The following is a 16,505-nucleotide window of genomic DNA, read 5'->3' on the forward strand; positions in this document are numbered from 1 at the left end:
GGGCAGAGACTACGTTTGTCTTGTTCAATGCCATTTCCCCAGTATACAGCACAGGAGGAGTACAAGTAATTATGAAATATGAATTCTGAACTCTGCTTCCAAACTGCTTGGTGAGAAAGTGGGTCTTTAAACAAGTCGCAGAGCAGCAGACCTCTAGAACAGGAAATTTTAAATAGACCAGGCCTCAGGAGTTCATTTGACTGTAAGGTTATAATCTTATCCTGTCAGGTGGGTTGGGCCTTGACCCTTGCAAGCCAACTAACCGGGAGCATTGTGTGGGATATGTATGTGAAGGTCTAAAGGTCTCAGGACATATTTAAATTCTGTGCAGGCCTTTCCTTCCTTCCACATATGTTTTAATGTCTACTGATGCTGGCACTGGAGCTGAAAGCCTTCATTCGGTATAGAGTTGCAAGAGACACTGTTCACATGGTATTTTGTGTTATGGTCTAGGAGGCATTTGATATCATGTATATGCAGACAGCACGACCAGGGTTCCATCTCAGCCTGCTACATAAAGATCAATGAAAGGCATCTCTGTTCTTTATTTTCTTTTGACTATCTGGCCATGTACATCTTTCTAACCTTGCTTTAAACCAAATTCAACAAACGTCTTAGAATTCCTACTCTATGCCAGGCTTTCCAGTTACTATTGGGACTCATCAGTGGATCAGCCCTTAAACAACAGAAACAGCACTCCCAGAGGGGCCTAAGGATGGGACAATATTCAGTTTTTGAGCCCTGGATCTCCCTCTTTACAAATCTTTCTCTCCATCGTCTGCCATCACATTTATAGTACCGCTCATCTTATCCCTGAGCACAAACAGAAGTGAGACGAAACAAATTAAGAATAGTGTGGGAAGTGAATTCATTCCATTAATTGATGGATTCATTCATCAGTTCAATATTGGTTTTGAGTACCTACTATGTGTCAGACACCAGGCTGAATGCTGGTAGTATAAGGGCTCGCAGATACAGCCTTTGTCCTTCAAGAATTCACGGTCCTGTGTTAGAGGCAGACAAGAGAAGAAACCGTTACAGTAATGTGGGTGAGGGAGAAGGTACAAGCACACGTAAGGCCAATGCCTCATTTCTTGAGAAGACATAAATTCTCGGAAATGGTGTCTACCTTTCCCAGTTCCTAACAACGTAATTTGCATACGGTGAGCAGTCCATCAGGAGTCAAAACACCTGGATTCTCGTCCCAGCTTTGTTTTCGACGAGCTGTGGGTCCCGTGACAGTCATTTCGGCTTTCTGGCTCTCAGTTTCCCATCTGTAAAGTTCAACTGTTGATACCGGTCCTCCCATAAACTGGGTTATTGGAAAGATCAGTGGTCCTGAGAGTGACCTTTTAATTAATTGTAAAGACCTGTACGAAATAAAATATGCAATCATACGTTACATTCTTAAATGGTTTTTGAATTTTAAAACAGAGGTTGTCCAGCACTTCACGTTTTCTTTAAAAAAAAAAAAAGAAAGAAAGAAAAAAGAAAAAAAAAAAGGAGAGAGAGAAAAGAAGAAAACCCCGAACAGCAGACCAGCAGGTAAAAGGTCCTTCATCGTAGTCCCCTTCCCTGCTTGAAGCACGTCTGGCTTCCCTTTTTCAACACTCCAGGAAGATATTTATTACTATCCCTATTATACAAATGAGAGCAGTGAGGGCCAAAGGATGTATCCCAGAGCACAAGCTCTTCAAAACCCCGGCCCGGGCCACCTCCCAAAGTCTTGAACCGCCAACGGAAGTCCCCACGAGCGACGCCCCGGCCGCAGCGGGCCGCGCTCCTCCGAAGCCCACTCCCCGCGCAGCGCCGGACGTGGCTTCAGCTCCGCCGACGACGCATGCGCCCCACCCCGTCCAGCTCTCGCGGGATCTCCCGGGAGGACGGCTGGGGTCAGGGCCCATCATGGCGGCCGAAGAGGCGGATGTGGATATCGAAGGGGACGGGGTGGCAGCGGCCGCACAGCCAGGGTGAGGCATAGGGACCGGGTGTCGCAGGGGCGCGGCGCGGCGCGGAGGCGGGGAGCGTGCCGCAGGGTGGCGGCGCGTCAGTCACGGGGCAGGGGCGCGGGAGAGCAGGGCTGCGCCGGGCTCTGCGAGCGGCCGGGGAGCGGCCGCGCCCATCGCGCCAGCCGGCCCCTCCGAGCCCAGCGGGCGGGGCCGCGGAGCTGGTGTCGGGCGGCTGTGTCGCCTTTGTGTCACCTGGGTGCCGTGAGGGCACCACTTCGCCTAGCGCAGGGCACTCTTTGGAACGATCCCTCCTTCCCCGCGGCCGCCCCGGAATTGCGCGGAATCCGACGGGAACGCCAGCGGGGCGGCCCGCGGACGAGATCCGAGCCCGGGGACCCGGGTTCCTTTCCCCGCCTTGGGCCGTGTGGCCGTGGGCGCTCCACTGCGACTGGCCGCGGGCCTCCTCTCCCACGTGGGATCGTTGCGGGACCCTTCCCGGAGCCGAGAGGCAGCGTGGCCGAAGGGGACGGGGGAGGACCTCGGGGCTGGACGCTCCGCTTCTCCTCCTGCGTGGCCGGCCCGCCGGGGGCCAGCAGTGCGACCGGAGGCCACACGGCACTGGTCGCGGCCTCGGACAGCTCCCGTGTGACCTGGCACGTCAGGAGATGTCCCTGGCACAGTGCGGTGAGCAGCGGTGACACGAGCGTCGCACGTGTGTTAGGTGCGCGGCGGCCGGCGGGGTCCTGACTCTTCTGTCCCCTCCCGGCTGGTACCGTGAGGACTCAGCGAGGGGTCACGCCGAGGTTGACACCAACGTGTGCATCATCGGCCAGGGTGGTTTTAAACGGCGCCACCCAGCTTGAGCTCCACCCCTCGGACTCCTTGCCGTCGGAGGCAGAGATGGAGGCCTGCCGGTTTCCAAGTGGGCCTCCCGAGTCGCCTCTCAATAGCGGGAGAGGCCTCCGCGCTGCGCTCGGCCAGCGGTGCTGCCGGCCCTGGGGACGGCTTCCCGGGGACGCCAGCCGCTGTGCCGATCCACGCGGAAGTGCCAGTCTTAGGACACTTGGACCTCTAACGTGGCAGCTGCACAGGACCCACGCTGACAGTGGGGTTTCTGTAAAGGGTGGACAACAGTCCTGACCCTGCCCACGAGGGACTAAGATAGGCGGTTTAAAGTTTTTGTGACTTCTGAAGCACTGGGCAAATGTGAGGAGTAAGCACATTCATAGTCCTTCTCTCCCGAATCGCTAGGCAGAGCAGTCCAAAGCTCCACGCATGAGTAGGGAAGCTTTAATAACCATCGTTGTTCACATTCGTGCAGATGAAATTAATCCTGTTCTTTCTTTCTTTCTTCCGCCACCCCCCGCCCTCTCCGGTTCAAGCCCTTGTTCCTCCATCTAGCCGTTGTTTCCAGGACGCAGCTATGTTGCCAACCCAAACCTCTTTTCCTGAGCTTCTGATCTGTGTCTCCAACACTCTGAAACCATATGCACTTCGTTGTTCCATAAGTCCCTCAATCTGAGCTTAGAAAGTTTCTCCACCAAACCTGCCTCTCTAGGTTCCTAGTTCAATAAATGGCACCAACTACCCCGTCTCACAAGGCACAGACCTACACGTACACTTTTCCTTGACTTTCTCCTCCTACTCTTTCTGTCCTATCAGCTATTAAGGGTCTGTTGGCTCTAAGTATACTCTCAAATGTGTTCACTTCTTCCTGTTGCTTGTGCCTTTGGTCTAATTTACTGTCACCCTTTTCTAGTATTTTATATAGTCACTTCTTCATAACTGTTGCTTGTCTCTTTGGCCCCTTCTATATTTCCCTGAAGTTAGAGCAGCCTTGCTTACATCCGTCTCTGATTGTGTTACTCCTTTCAATTCCCAATTGACTTCATGATAAAACACTCATTCCTTAACTCCTGGAGACCTGTGTGATCCATGCCTCACATACTTCAGTCATTCAGTCATTCAACAAATACTGATTGAGCACCTTTTGTATACCAAGCCCTGCGTATACAGCAGTTACCAAAACTTAAATCCTTGCTCTAATAGAACCAAACATTCTTTATTAGGTAAGACAGACAATAAACCTCCTATATATATATATTTCAAATGGAGATAAGTGGGAAAAGAAAAAGGAGAGAAGACAGATGACTCCTCAGCTTTACCCCTCGCACTTACCCAGGGAAAAGTATAAGGTCTGAAAGTACAGGCCTTCTGGTCAGTGTGGATATCGTGTAAGAACTGGATTTGAAAAAGGGAGAAGCAACAGAATTGGCCACAAATTGAATGTGCATTGTGAGGAAATAAGGGCAGGCTCAGATTTCTGGCTTGGGCTTTTAAGGGGATTAAGATGCCGTAGACTGAGATAGGGAACGATGGAAGAGTAGCATATTTGAGAGGAAAGGTGAGCTCAGGTTTAAACACATTCATTGGTGGTACCTGTGGATGTCCAGGTAGGTGTCTTGATGCATACATCAGAGGTGTGGATGTTGCTAATTCTTACTGAGGAACATTATGTAAAAAGATTTCTGAAGTAAACTTGAAGTGATTCTAGTTCCACCTCCTGCACCCTTGGCAGGCCTAGTTAGTTAAACAAAGGTTTCCTTCTGCTGATAGGAGTCTAAGAATCCTTTATTTTGCATTCCTGGTAGATCCTGTCAAGTCAGAATTGACATTTGAGTTAAAACCTTTTTGCCATCAACAATTGAGAAACATTATTGCTTTTAGTTTATTGTAGATAATCTGTTAATCCCACAATTTATTATAACCACTGTCGGATTAATTGAAGGTTCAAAAATATAAACCGGTATATAGGTTTTTGTAGTCTAAGAGGTACAAAATTCTCACCACTAGAGTAGGTCTGGGAAAAGTCAATAACTTAACTAGGAAACTTTAACTTCAGGACATACAAAAGTAAAATTTAATTATATCATATATTTGACCTCCCAAAACTTAGCTATTTCATTCAGGCTTTTTGCATATGAAGTGAATAGTGTGACTTTGGAGAGTTCTTAGGAAAGGAGTGGATTAACAAAGTTTAATCCCCCATGAACATAGAAAAGACCCCAAGTTAATTTTTTAAATTATATGAGTTTTTAAAATGTCGTTACATGTTCTTATCTCTTCACTGTACTACTCTTCTTTAAGTATTTTCTATTTTGGTTCTTCCATCTATTCTTCCTTTTTTTTTTTTTTTGAGGGTGGTGTTATTGATTTGGCTTTTGTGCTTTAGACATATTAATAGCTGAAAGAATTAATTGTGAGGTTGAATTCCTATGTACACAGGAATACTCCTCAAAAGAATCATGAAGTGTAGGTTCATGGCGACAGAGCATGTGTGGTTGTTGCCGCTTTGGGGTATTTCTTTTTTCCCTCATGAAGTTGTTTATTCTTGGGAAACTAAAGAAGTGAACAGACTTGATGTTTAGCAATTGAGATAAGGTGGCTTAAAGCTAGTATATATGTCACAGGCCAAAGAGGTAGAACAGGCATTTCTGTAGTGTTAAATCTGTTAAGGGGAGAGGGGAACTACATATTTGCTTAACATCTCAATCCACCAGTCACTGTGCTGTGCAGATTATATCCATTACCTGTTATAATACCACTTTTATAACCATTTCTTTAATTATTACAGAAGCAATGATAATACAGCATCTGTTTTGCAAGATCACTATCTTGATTCATCCTGGAGAACTGAAAATGGTCTTATTGTAAGTATTTTATGAATCTATGTGGTACATTAAGGAACCTCTTATTTTTACGTGGTGCAGTTCTCAGCAATCACAAAGATAATATATTGAAACATTTTTCTTACTTTAAAAATAGAAGAAACTTACTCTTATTTCTTTTGACTTTGAAAAATGGCCTGTTTGGAGATGACTTTGGAGCCAACAGGATTTGGGCACAAATCATTGCACTACCACTTACCAGATTTGTGACCTTCAGTTTCATCATCTGATAAATGGGGGTATGCAGGATTCACTTCCTCGTTTAACGATTATTTATTGAGTACTTACCGTGTGTCAGACACTAGGTTAGATTTGGGGGATACACCTATGATCAAGACAGACATGCTCCTGCTCTCAAGGAGCTTACATTCTAGAGGAGAGTCAGGTGATAAACAAGTAGACAGACTATAAATTATGAGGAGATGAGCAAGATGCTGACTGAGGGTAACAGGGTGGGGAAGCTACTTTAGGTAAGTCAGTAAGGGGACCTGAGGAGGTGACATTTAGGTTGAAATGTAATTGAAAGACGGGAGTAGATGTGTGAAAAGTTGAGAAACACATTCTAAGCAGAAAGAAGAACAGCACAAAGGCTCTGATTGGAAACAAATATCTGGAATATAGTGGGTCAGAGGCAAAGTGACAGCTATGACAGGTTAGAAAGGCAGATGAGAACCCTATCATATTTGTAGGAAGCAAGAGTAGAATAAAAGAGACCAGTTAGGAAACATTTGTAATCTAAGAAAGATTTGGTGATTGGTTGGCCTGAGATTGTGGCAGAAAAGATAGAAATGGACGGATTTGAATTATTTTTTTGGAGGTAGAACTGCTTGGTAGATTGAATATGGGATTGAGGGAAAAGGAAAGAATCCAGGATGATTCTTGGGTTCCTAGCTGGGAATAACTTGGGGACAAGTAGTGCCATTTATAGAGTCGGGAAGGCAGGGGAAGAAGCAGGTGAAAGAAGGTATGAAGGTATGTGGTGATGAATTATGTTTTAAATATGTTAAGTTTGAGAGGCCCACTAGATATGCAAGGGGAAATTTTGAGTGGGCAGTTGGAAATGACAGTCTAGACAGAGCCTGGAGAGGAGACCTGAGCTGAGAATATTTTAAGTTTTGAGAGTTGGAAATGAGTATGATGATTGAAGGAGAGACTGTGGCTTGAGGGAAAAAAGAATTGTGAGTTTTGGAAATAGGCGAAGTATCTAGGAAAATGCTGATACCCAATAATTGTTCATGTATGATAGCCATTAGTACTTTATAATGGGTAGGAGCTTGAGGCCTGGAATCTAACAGCCTTGTGTGTCAGGTCTCTGCTCTTCCGTCTGCAACGCTGGTAGTAATGCTCTGGATGCGTGTGTGAAGTACCAGTGCCTAGCTGATCGCTCTGTCGTGGGGATCAAAGATGTGTCTGTGTGCTCAGCAAATGACAGCTGTTGTCATTTGTAATCATCATGTCACGTATTTCACCAAACACAGAAGGTAATTTCAAAAAGTAGTTCATTAAAAAAATATATGTATTCTCTTTTTTAATAGCCTTGGACGCTGGATAGCACCATCAGTGAAGAGAACAGAGCCGTCATTGAGAAAATGTTGTTGGAAGAAGAGTATCCTTTAATGATTATGAAGAAAGAAAAGATTTCAGGGTTAAAAAATCTCTAAATGCAAAACCTACAAAAGAGACGACCGTTAATTATTGGGTGGATTATATTTGGCCCCAGACTGCTACTGTGTAATGTTACCTAACTATGCAAAAAGCTGCATTTTATTCCTCTGGTTCCATTTTACTGCTAAATCTGAGCTACGACCAAATATATTTGAGTTGCTGTTGTCAGCCAACTCTTAATACTGTGTGACTAGTGAGTCGAAATTGTAGAATGTTTTAAGTTAGCTAGAACCTTTAGTCCAAGTCCAAGATCATTTACTCCAATCCTCCCTTTTCAGTTATATAAGCTGAAGTCCAGAGATGTTATTTGTCCAAGGACACAGAACTAGAATATGTAAAAGTTCTTCTCACTTCCTACTCTGTCAATTTACAGGTGTTATATGGGAAAAATCTAAGTAAAAAGCACAAAACAAATACAATAGGATGAAGATTTTTTTCCCCCCAAAGTTGAGCCTCCTTATCCATGGTTCAACCACTGGCTTCTTGTCATTTCTTTTAGCTGTATGTGATGTTGGTAACTTAACTTCTTTGAGACTCAGTTTTCTTATATGTAAAATGAGAGGATTGAACAAAATTATTTGATTTTATGATTTATAAAGATTATTAATGGTCTAATAAGTAGTGGTTTGTTTTTAACTCTTTTTATCTATATTTCGTGGATTTCTGCCTGTTTCAAGCCATAATGTTTCTATGCCTTTTATTCCCATTTACTGCTGTGTTGATTTCAGAGTGTCTGGGTACCTTTAATTATTATAGGTTAACCCCTTTTAAGCTTTCTTATTCTCTAATTCTCCCCAAACATTACAATTATAGCCTATATCATTGCTTTTCAACAGAAAAATCGTGGGAGTCATATGTCATTTTAAATTTTCTAGTAGCTTCATTTAAAACTGAGGAAATTAATTTTAATAATTTATTTGACTCAGTATTTCAACATGTAATCAATATAAAAACATTATTGAGCTCTTTCACATTCTTTGTTTCATACTCTGAAATTCAGTGTGTATTTTATACTTATAAACAACACATCTCAGTTCGTGCTGGCCACATTTCCAGTATTCAGTACTTAAACATGTGTCTTGGCTAATGTATTGAACGGTACAGTTCTAGATTAGTGGTTCACCTCCAAATTTGGAAACAAACAATGAGAATAAAAACTATGTGAGCTCTTGGAGGACAGGGGTAATGTTTTCTTGTATCTTTGTTTTCAGTACCTACTGTCTAGAATAGTGCCTGACATATACATATATGTTTTAGCAAAGAGAATTAAAATATTGATGATGTTCTCTTAGCCACTTCTGAAAAGGAAGATAAGAGAAACTAGCATTTACATTCCACACATTTTTTGTAGGCACCATATTGTATAATTTCACATGTAATATTTAATCCACATAACAACCCTGTGAGGTATAAATACTTTTATCATTTTTGCAAACCTGAAAAGGGCTTTGAGAGGAATTCATTTAGCTAGCATTTGAGTGATTTTTAATGAGTATATGAGTGCCTTATATAAGGCACATAAAAATTCTGATTTTATTATTGTTTGAAAAGTTTCCTTAATAATTATACAGGTATTACTTATCTAAAAAATCACTTCCAGAAAAATTCTGGCTCGATCAAAAGGAAGATGATAAAAGATACATGAAGAGGTAAAATCAATTTATAATACTTCTGAAAATTTGAATTATATTTTAAAAACTTCTTCACATGCTTCTTTCTTTTTTCATGTGCAGTCTGCAGAAAACAGCAAAAATCACGTATGTACTTATGGTTTATATTTTAAAGCCTTTTTTTATTAGTTAAAAATTATGGGAAAATAAAACTTATAGTTGGCCTGTGGAGAAGTCCTCTTGATCTTGGATTATACAAAAATATAAAATCAAAATTTCTTGTACAGATACTGGAATGCCCCAAGGTAGTTTTATGATGTTATGTATTTGCCAGAATTTCTCTTTCGGTTGGTTCCACCTGATTATGGAAAATATAGTTTCCTAGGGATTTGTGAGGGAAGTTTTTAAATTTGCTATTTAATTTATTAGAAATTGACTTTATTTCTGTTGCCCTGTTAGTTAGTTTTCAATCATTTCAAACAAAAATTTAATTTTACTTTGTAGCTTTTAAAAATTAGAGAAACTGTCAACTTTTATTTAGTGTTTATAAACGTCCATGTTTATGGTCCCCTAGAGGGTATGGCTTACAGATTTGCCAGAGTTTGAGCGCTGAATAGATTTTGGCTTTGGCATTTTGCTGAATAAACAAGAACAATAAAATGAAGTTAATGAAAAGATTAATGGTTTGCTTAAATTAGTGAGCCTCATCACTATTTTATTTTAATTTCTTAAGATACTGCCGTTTCAAAAGTAATAAACACAATGCCATAGTTTTTGGACTTTTCTGGCTTGATATTTATATGGACTTAACCTGAAAGAATCAGAGATAATATTTCTGGAGCCAGTTTAAACTCTTACATGCCATCCAGGATTTAGAAATGTATTAACTTCTGCTACTTTGTGTCCAACCTAAGGAAGCCTATTTGTTTGTTATCACATTGACTTCCTTTGATGTCTTTTAGTGTTGTCTTCACTAAGACCCAAGGATTATGTCTTTTGGGGCTCCTATCCTGAGCTAGAGAAGTATACGAGACAGGGTAAATCTGTCCCTCCAGGTAGAGGCTGCAGCCTTCTTCTTCTTCTCCTTTTCTATTTTTTAATTCTTAGAGTCAGATTATTGAATTTATTAGCCCATGGCTATCTATAACCTTTAGCTGTGTAAATATGGAATGTTCCATTTCAGAAAGTTTTTTGCAATTCCTTTTTTTCCCCTTAGGGTACAATCTCCTACAAAACCAGCCAGTTTCTCAGTAAAGTGGACGATAGAAGAAAAAGAACTGTTTGAACAAGGGCTGGTAAATAGAGCAATTTTTGATTTATAGTAAAATAATTCTAGTAGCAAATAATTATAGAATTACAAGGTTAAATTAATTTGTAGAGACCAGAAATTTCTTTTTAATTACAGGGATCATATCTATAGTTGTTCTATAGTTAGACTGATGATATTTGTAGGGTAGTACAAGAGAATTCAAGTCATTTAAGTTACTAAAATATTAAAACAGACTTGGATTAATAATTTGGGTAGTTTTCACCCTTTTTTTATATTAATAATACCTGAGATGTTGAGCTCTCTATGTGTACATGGCACCAACTACCTGGATTAAAAGACAAAATTATTTAGTTATCTGCTGTTTTCTTTTGGAAAAAAGCATGCATATTTGGAACTGTCTGGGTGATCAGCTGAGTTCTTTTTTTTCCCCAGACATTTGGCATTGTGTATATGGTCTAAATATTTTTTTGGATGTAATTGAAGACTAAAAACATTTGTTTTGCCTGAATGTTTTAATGAGATCTGTGTAAATATCTACAAGTTACATAGTGGGAGAATATGCACAATTTCTAATTCTGAAAATATTCCTTAATATGAAGAAATTTTTAATAAAACATTCCGAAAATTTTTTTAACTATTAAGAATTAAGTTACATCTTTTCCTTTAAGGTACATATTACCCAGTATTATACTAATTAATTTTTGAAATTACATGTTTATATTTTATATATATAGAATATATAATATTTACGTAGGATTCATAAATACTAATTGAAATACTGGTAATGTTTCTACATTATCAGTAGTAAAATGTGTTTATATTTTTATAGTTAGCCATCACCATGACATTCATATATTCTGTGATGTTTTTTATAAATACATAAACTATCTTGAGGGTTTTATTTCTCGCTGAGGTTTTTCTCCTATGCTGTTGAATTTTTTTTTATATTGGTATTTCAGTCTGTTTCAGGATTATCATTTACATAATCTAATTTTAATTAGCCAGTCATTTATTTAAGATTGCTGACGACTTTGGTATCTTGCCCCATATATAAGGAGTGATCCAAAAATACGGTGAATGTTTAAATTTTTAAAAATTTATCACAGTAAAAGACACATTGCCATTAATCCCCCTCAAAATACTCTCCTCACTTCGAACACACTTATTGTTCTTGCCACTTTTTGAAGCAGTTCTGGAAGTCCTCTTTCATGAATGTCTTTAGTTGCTGTCATGGCTGCCTTGATGTCCAGAATCGATTCAAAACATTTGCCTGTCATGGTCATTTTGACTTTGAGGAAGAGCCAGAAGTTGCACGGTGCCAGATCCAGTGAATAAGGTGGATGAGGACACACGGTAATGTTTCTGTTTGACAGAAATTTTGGTACCAGAAGGAATGTGCAACACGGAGTGTTATGATAGAGGATGAAATAAAAACACAAAAGAGGACTTCCAGAACTGCTTCAGAAAGTGAAAAGAATGATGGGATAAGTGTTCGAGGGGGAGTATTTTGAGGGTGATTAGTGGCAATGTGTCTTTTACTGTAATATGTTTTTTATTGAAACATTCACCATATTTTTCGCTCACCTCGTATATATAAAGACCATATATATACACACACACATGCAAGTGGGTTGTGAATTTTTAGGTTATTGTTGACATTCATGATAGTTATAGGGGCTACATCTGCATGGTTCAAAATTCAAAAGGTACCTAAAGTTAAAGGGTGTTAAGTCTAACTCCTGTCTCAGCCATCAGTTCTCTATGCCTGAGGTAACCATTTTCATCTGTTCTTTGTGTATCCTTCCAGAGGTGTTTATCTCTGTATAAACAAATGTGTATTTATATACATATGTAGATAATCTACGTACATAAACAGATATTTTAAACTTAGAATGTTTTCTCATAAAAACTCTTGGTTGTGTTTCAGCCTTTTTTGACCTTTTGATATAGTTTGCTTATAGACTGAATTCTCTCAGGTTTGAGAGAAGGGAATTATGTGGTACTGAATGATGAAGGAAGATTTTTGTTTCCCTTTCTTGGGCACAGGGCTCTCTCTTTGCTCTATTTTGAAACTGGTGAATGTTTTCTTTGCTCCTCTTGTTAGTGCCTCCTCCCTAATTTTTATAGTGCCCCAGCCCCTACAGTCCATATTGGTCACACTTTGTCAGGATCTGTCCTGTCTCCAAAAGTGCTCCACGCTACCGAGTTACCTATTTGATTTGATCCCACAATAAAGATAATGAATTCTTCAGTAAGTTGATCTCAGTAAGTGTGAGTTAACAGCAATATAAATAATTTATACTTACTAGTAAATTTCCCAGAAGTACTTCCAGTTTTAAGAAATTGTCCATATATAAGATTTTCTCATGAAAGCCAGAAACAAGTATATAAATTAAGGTTTATCATTTGGGTCAGATCTTTGAAGATGACTTGCTACTGTAAGTCATAATTGCCTGGCCTGCAAATTTGCCCTGGGATCAACTTCCCTGAGTTACGGCTGGATTTGTTTGTTTGTTTTTCTCAGTTTTAAGAATTCTAAATAGAATTGTTGAGGTAATTTTGCAAGTAGAGAGTATCTTGTGGTGGAGATATTATAAAGGAGGTTTATGTATGTGTCAAATGACAGACTTGAGGACACCTAAAAATCCCTTTTAGCTTTGAAATTATATGCATTCCTTTCAGTACTTCAGAACACACCAGAGCTCCCTCAAGTTGTCTGTTTTTTCTCACCACAGTTTCAGTGTTAGCAGATGGACAGCCTTTGACAATAGAAGGGTATAGGGAGGCGTTGGGTATAGGTCACTTCATTTGCGATTCACTGTTGTAAGTTAGTTCATGTCTGATATCTGCGTAGAGTTATAGTAGTATCTGTTATGTAATGGATATTGTAACAGATGGAGTCTGGGTAAAAAAAAGTGTTTTGAAATTAGTGTCAGAACATATTCAGTTGACTGTATAAATGAAAAATATAACCTGCCTCCCTTTCAGGTACTTTTTTTTTTTAAGTTACCTTAAGATTTGGAACATAATGTACAATATGAATACATACATACTGTTAGGAATATATAAAAGTGATGGAACTTAATTTAGATAACTATGAAAAGAAAACTAATTTCTAAATCGCTTTGGTCAGTTTTTGTAAGTCCAGATTCCAAAACAAGAATGTGGGCTTTGATTTTAAGAGTCTTAGCTATATATGAGGCTTCATTACATGCCTTAGATGGGGTGTTCTTTTAGTTTGCTTTTTTTAACGTGGCAGTTCCTTGGAATATTAACAAGTTCAACACAAGCAATTTCTTTTCCATTTTGATAATATAGGCTAAATGTGGCCGAAGGTGGACCAAAATTGCAAAACTAATTGGAAGTCGCACTGTTTTACAAGTAAAGAGTTATGCCAGACAGTACTTTAAAAATAAGGTAAGCAGAATATAAATATTCTAGGTAATAATGATAACACTTTGAATAAATAAAATGAGTAAGCAAAAATAGTTTTTAATTCAGGCATTAAACTTTTAATGTTCAAATTTATAGTGAAAGTATTTCATACTCATAAAGTACTCTACAAATGTTTATCTTCATAAATCTCAAAGCATATCATCAGCGATTTGAGTGTTCCTATTAAATAGATACTGTTATTCTACTTAATTTCATAGTTAAGTAAAACAAAATATTAATTGCTTGTTTAAAATGCAGTTGTAAGTACTTTAAAGAACAGCACAATAAAGGTAGTCTATCAATGACATGTACTCAGTTTAATAACATTGTGTTCATCCTGATTTTTTGTGCCAGTGATTAAATTTTAAAATCTTAATATGGGGGTTTTATCTTCATTTTTAATAAGGTAAAATTAGATGGTCCAGAGAAGGAAACATCAAACCAGAAGAACAGCAGTTATCTTCAGATTAAAAATGAAGATGAAGGCACAAAGGCATGGACACCATCAAGGTTAAGGGGATGTGCTGATCCCAACTTGAATGCTGTAAAAATTGAAAAGTTATCTGATGACGAAGAAGTGGATATCACAGATGAGGCAGATGAGTTGACTTCTCAAGCTCCCCAAGAGAATCTTAGCAGTGATCTCTTATTAGACATCCCTAATAGTAAAAGTCCTGAAACCTATCAAGGAGAATTTATTGCCTCTGACAGCCAGGAAGATCCCATTTCTAAACCTTCCAAGGAGTATCTTCAGAATATAAAGCAGGGTGAGATGGAAACACTTTCAAGCTCAGAAACTACATTTTGGACTGAAAAACAGAGCACCAGTGACAAAAAATCAGTTGAATTAAATGATCAGAAATGTAATAAACTGATGAAAAGCTGTGATAAGCATGATGGAAATGGCATAGTGGATGATACCAGGCAGTTGCCTTCTCCAGAGCCTTGTGATGTTCAGAAAGATCTGAGTGATAATGAAATGCTTTTTCATTCTTCCTGCCAAATGGAGGAGGAGAGCCATGAGGAAGAAGAGCTTAAGCCACCAGAGCAAGAAGTAGAAATAGATAGAAATATTATTCAAGAAGAAGAAAAACAAGCAATTCCTGAGTTTTTTGAGGGGCGCCAAGCCAAAACACCAGAACGCTATTTGAAAATTAGGAATTACATTTTGGATCAGTGGTAAGGAAGAATTGGATTTTAGATGTTATTTTAAAACTTATGATTCTCTAGAGTATTTTAATTAGGCTTATGCAAAATTTAGTATTTTACATTGCTGATGATCCAGAGAGCTTTAACATTAATATACAGAGGGTGCCAAAAAAATGTATACACATTTTAAGGAAAAAACTGTATTAAAATTGTAACACTCAATATATACTGATAACAAAAGATGAATACAAGTCATGTTTGACTTCTACAATTACAAGAGGTGCACGTAGCGTTTACCATCAGCGTAATTTTAATACATTTTTTTCCTTTCTTAAAATGTATTTACATTTTTTTGGCACCCTCTGTGTTTCAGTAAGCCAAGACTTGAAATTTCTCATAGTGAAACTTTCTTTGGAAAGCTTTTGTAACATCTGTTTGTTCATTAAGAGTGTTTGGGCTTGGGAAAAAAGGGTTAGATGATTGCCTTAAGCAGTTTCTTAGGACAGTGTTAGGAAGATGCAGAAAACATTACTGCACTGGAAAAGGGGGATAAGTATCTTTCCTAGTTTATCATGTACTTTAAAGTAAAAAGATAGAACACTTTGATGACAACAGTGTCATTAAATGTGGCTAGATTGCAGAAACCATTCTCCTAAATAGCTGCCTTAAATGCTTTCAACTTTGAACCTATGGCATAATGTGTTAATAATTCCTTCATCCCTCTTCATCCGCATATAGTAATTTTCTGATATATGAACTTTATCCTCTAAATGCTAAGTACCTTTTACTTAAATTACTTAGTGAGTAATGGGGAACAAACCAAAAAAAACCTTCCCACCTTATTAGCTTAAGTGCTCTAAAACTAATTTGAATTTTTCATAATTTAATTAAGACGTCATTAAACATTCATAATTGTTATTGCTTCAGGATTACATAGGGCCATCTTTACAGACGGTTTTCACTATAACCTAGGAAGATTACCAAAGGAAAACAAATAACCTGCGTATTAAATCACTGAACTTTATTTCATGCATACAATATTAAGTAATTTGGCTTTTAAAGATAGCCATTATTTTAAAAGAAAGATTTTTGTTTTTTCCTGACTCATGATTATCTTGTAGATGGGTGAGATTGCTAAAAGTGCAAGTTCCTGGTAAGGGTGGTATCAAAGTAAAGAATGCTTATAAGGAACAATTCTCAACATTTGCATCGTGCTTTACAGTTTACAGAAAGCTTTTTTGTATCATCTGATTGCTCACAACAATCCTGTAAAATAGGCAGGTGGTATTATCTCCATTTGATAGAGCGATTCAGAGGTCAGGAGAGGTTTAGGGACCTATCAGCCTTTGATTATACAGCCAGTCACTGACAGAGGAAGGACTTCAGTACAAGTCTTCACTCTTTAAGTCACTCTTCCCGTTATTCCACATTGCCTAATTCATTCTGTTAAAAAAGATAAATTAGATCTCTTTTGATATCTAATTCTGATTTTGGAAATAAGAGAATGGCTAAAATTGAAGGGCTTCAAAACAGTAACTCAAAAACATCTACCTGAATCATCAGTGAGTACTTACTGTTATTTTAATCAAATTTCATTTGTTACTTTGGATTCTGACTTCTATGAGGTAGAATAATTTATATAGATAGTATAAATTATATACTGTGTTTCCCCGAAAATAACACCTAGCTGGACCATCAG

General features: G+C 38.7%; 1 protein-coding gene across 4 annotated transcripts in view; it reads left to right on the forward strand.

Annotated features, from left to right (window-relative positions):
* Positions 1-1,866: 1,866 nt before the first annotated feature.
* Positions 1,867-16,505, forward strand: part of MYSM1 (Myb like, SWIRM and MPN domains 1) — a 37,980-nt gene continuing 23,341 nt past the window's right edge. For 3 of the 4 annotated variants that reach the window (XM_081055992.1, XM_081055994.1, XM_081055993.1), the window contains exons 1-8: positions 1,885-1,970; positions 5,584-5,659; positions 7,213-7,283; positions 8,914-8,991; positions 9,076-9,099; positions 10,169-10,247; positions 13,541-13,639; positions 14,064-14,836. In XM_081055992.1, the coding sequence (XP_080912118.1) occupies positions 1,906-1,970; positions 5,584-5,659; positions 7,213-7,283; positions 8,914-8,991; positions 9,076-9,099; positions 10,169-10,247; positions 13,541-13,639; positions 14,064-14,836 (1,265 nt within the window). In that variant the 5' untranslated portion in view covers positions 1,885-1,905. Of the gene's footprint in view, positions 1,971-5,583; positions 5,660-7,212; positions 7,284-8,913; positions 8,992-9,075; positions 9,100-10,168; positions 10,248-13,540; positions 13,640-14,063; positions 14,837-16,505 lie in introns of all 4 variants that reach the window. The other variant, XM_081055995.1, reaches the window with a different exon arrangement.

The sequence above is a fragment of the Rhinolophus hipposideros genome (genome assembly GCF_964194185.1).
Source record: "Rhinolophus hipposideros genome assembly, chromosome: 8".
Lineage (NCBI taxonomy): Eukaryota > Metazoa > Chordata > Mammalia > Chiroptera > Rhinolophidae > Rhinolophus > Rhinolophus hipposideros.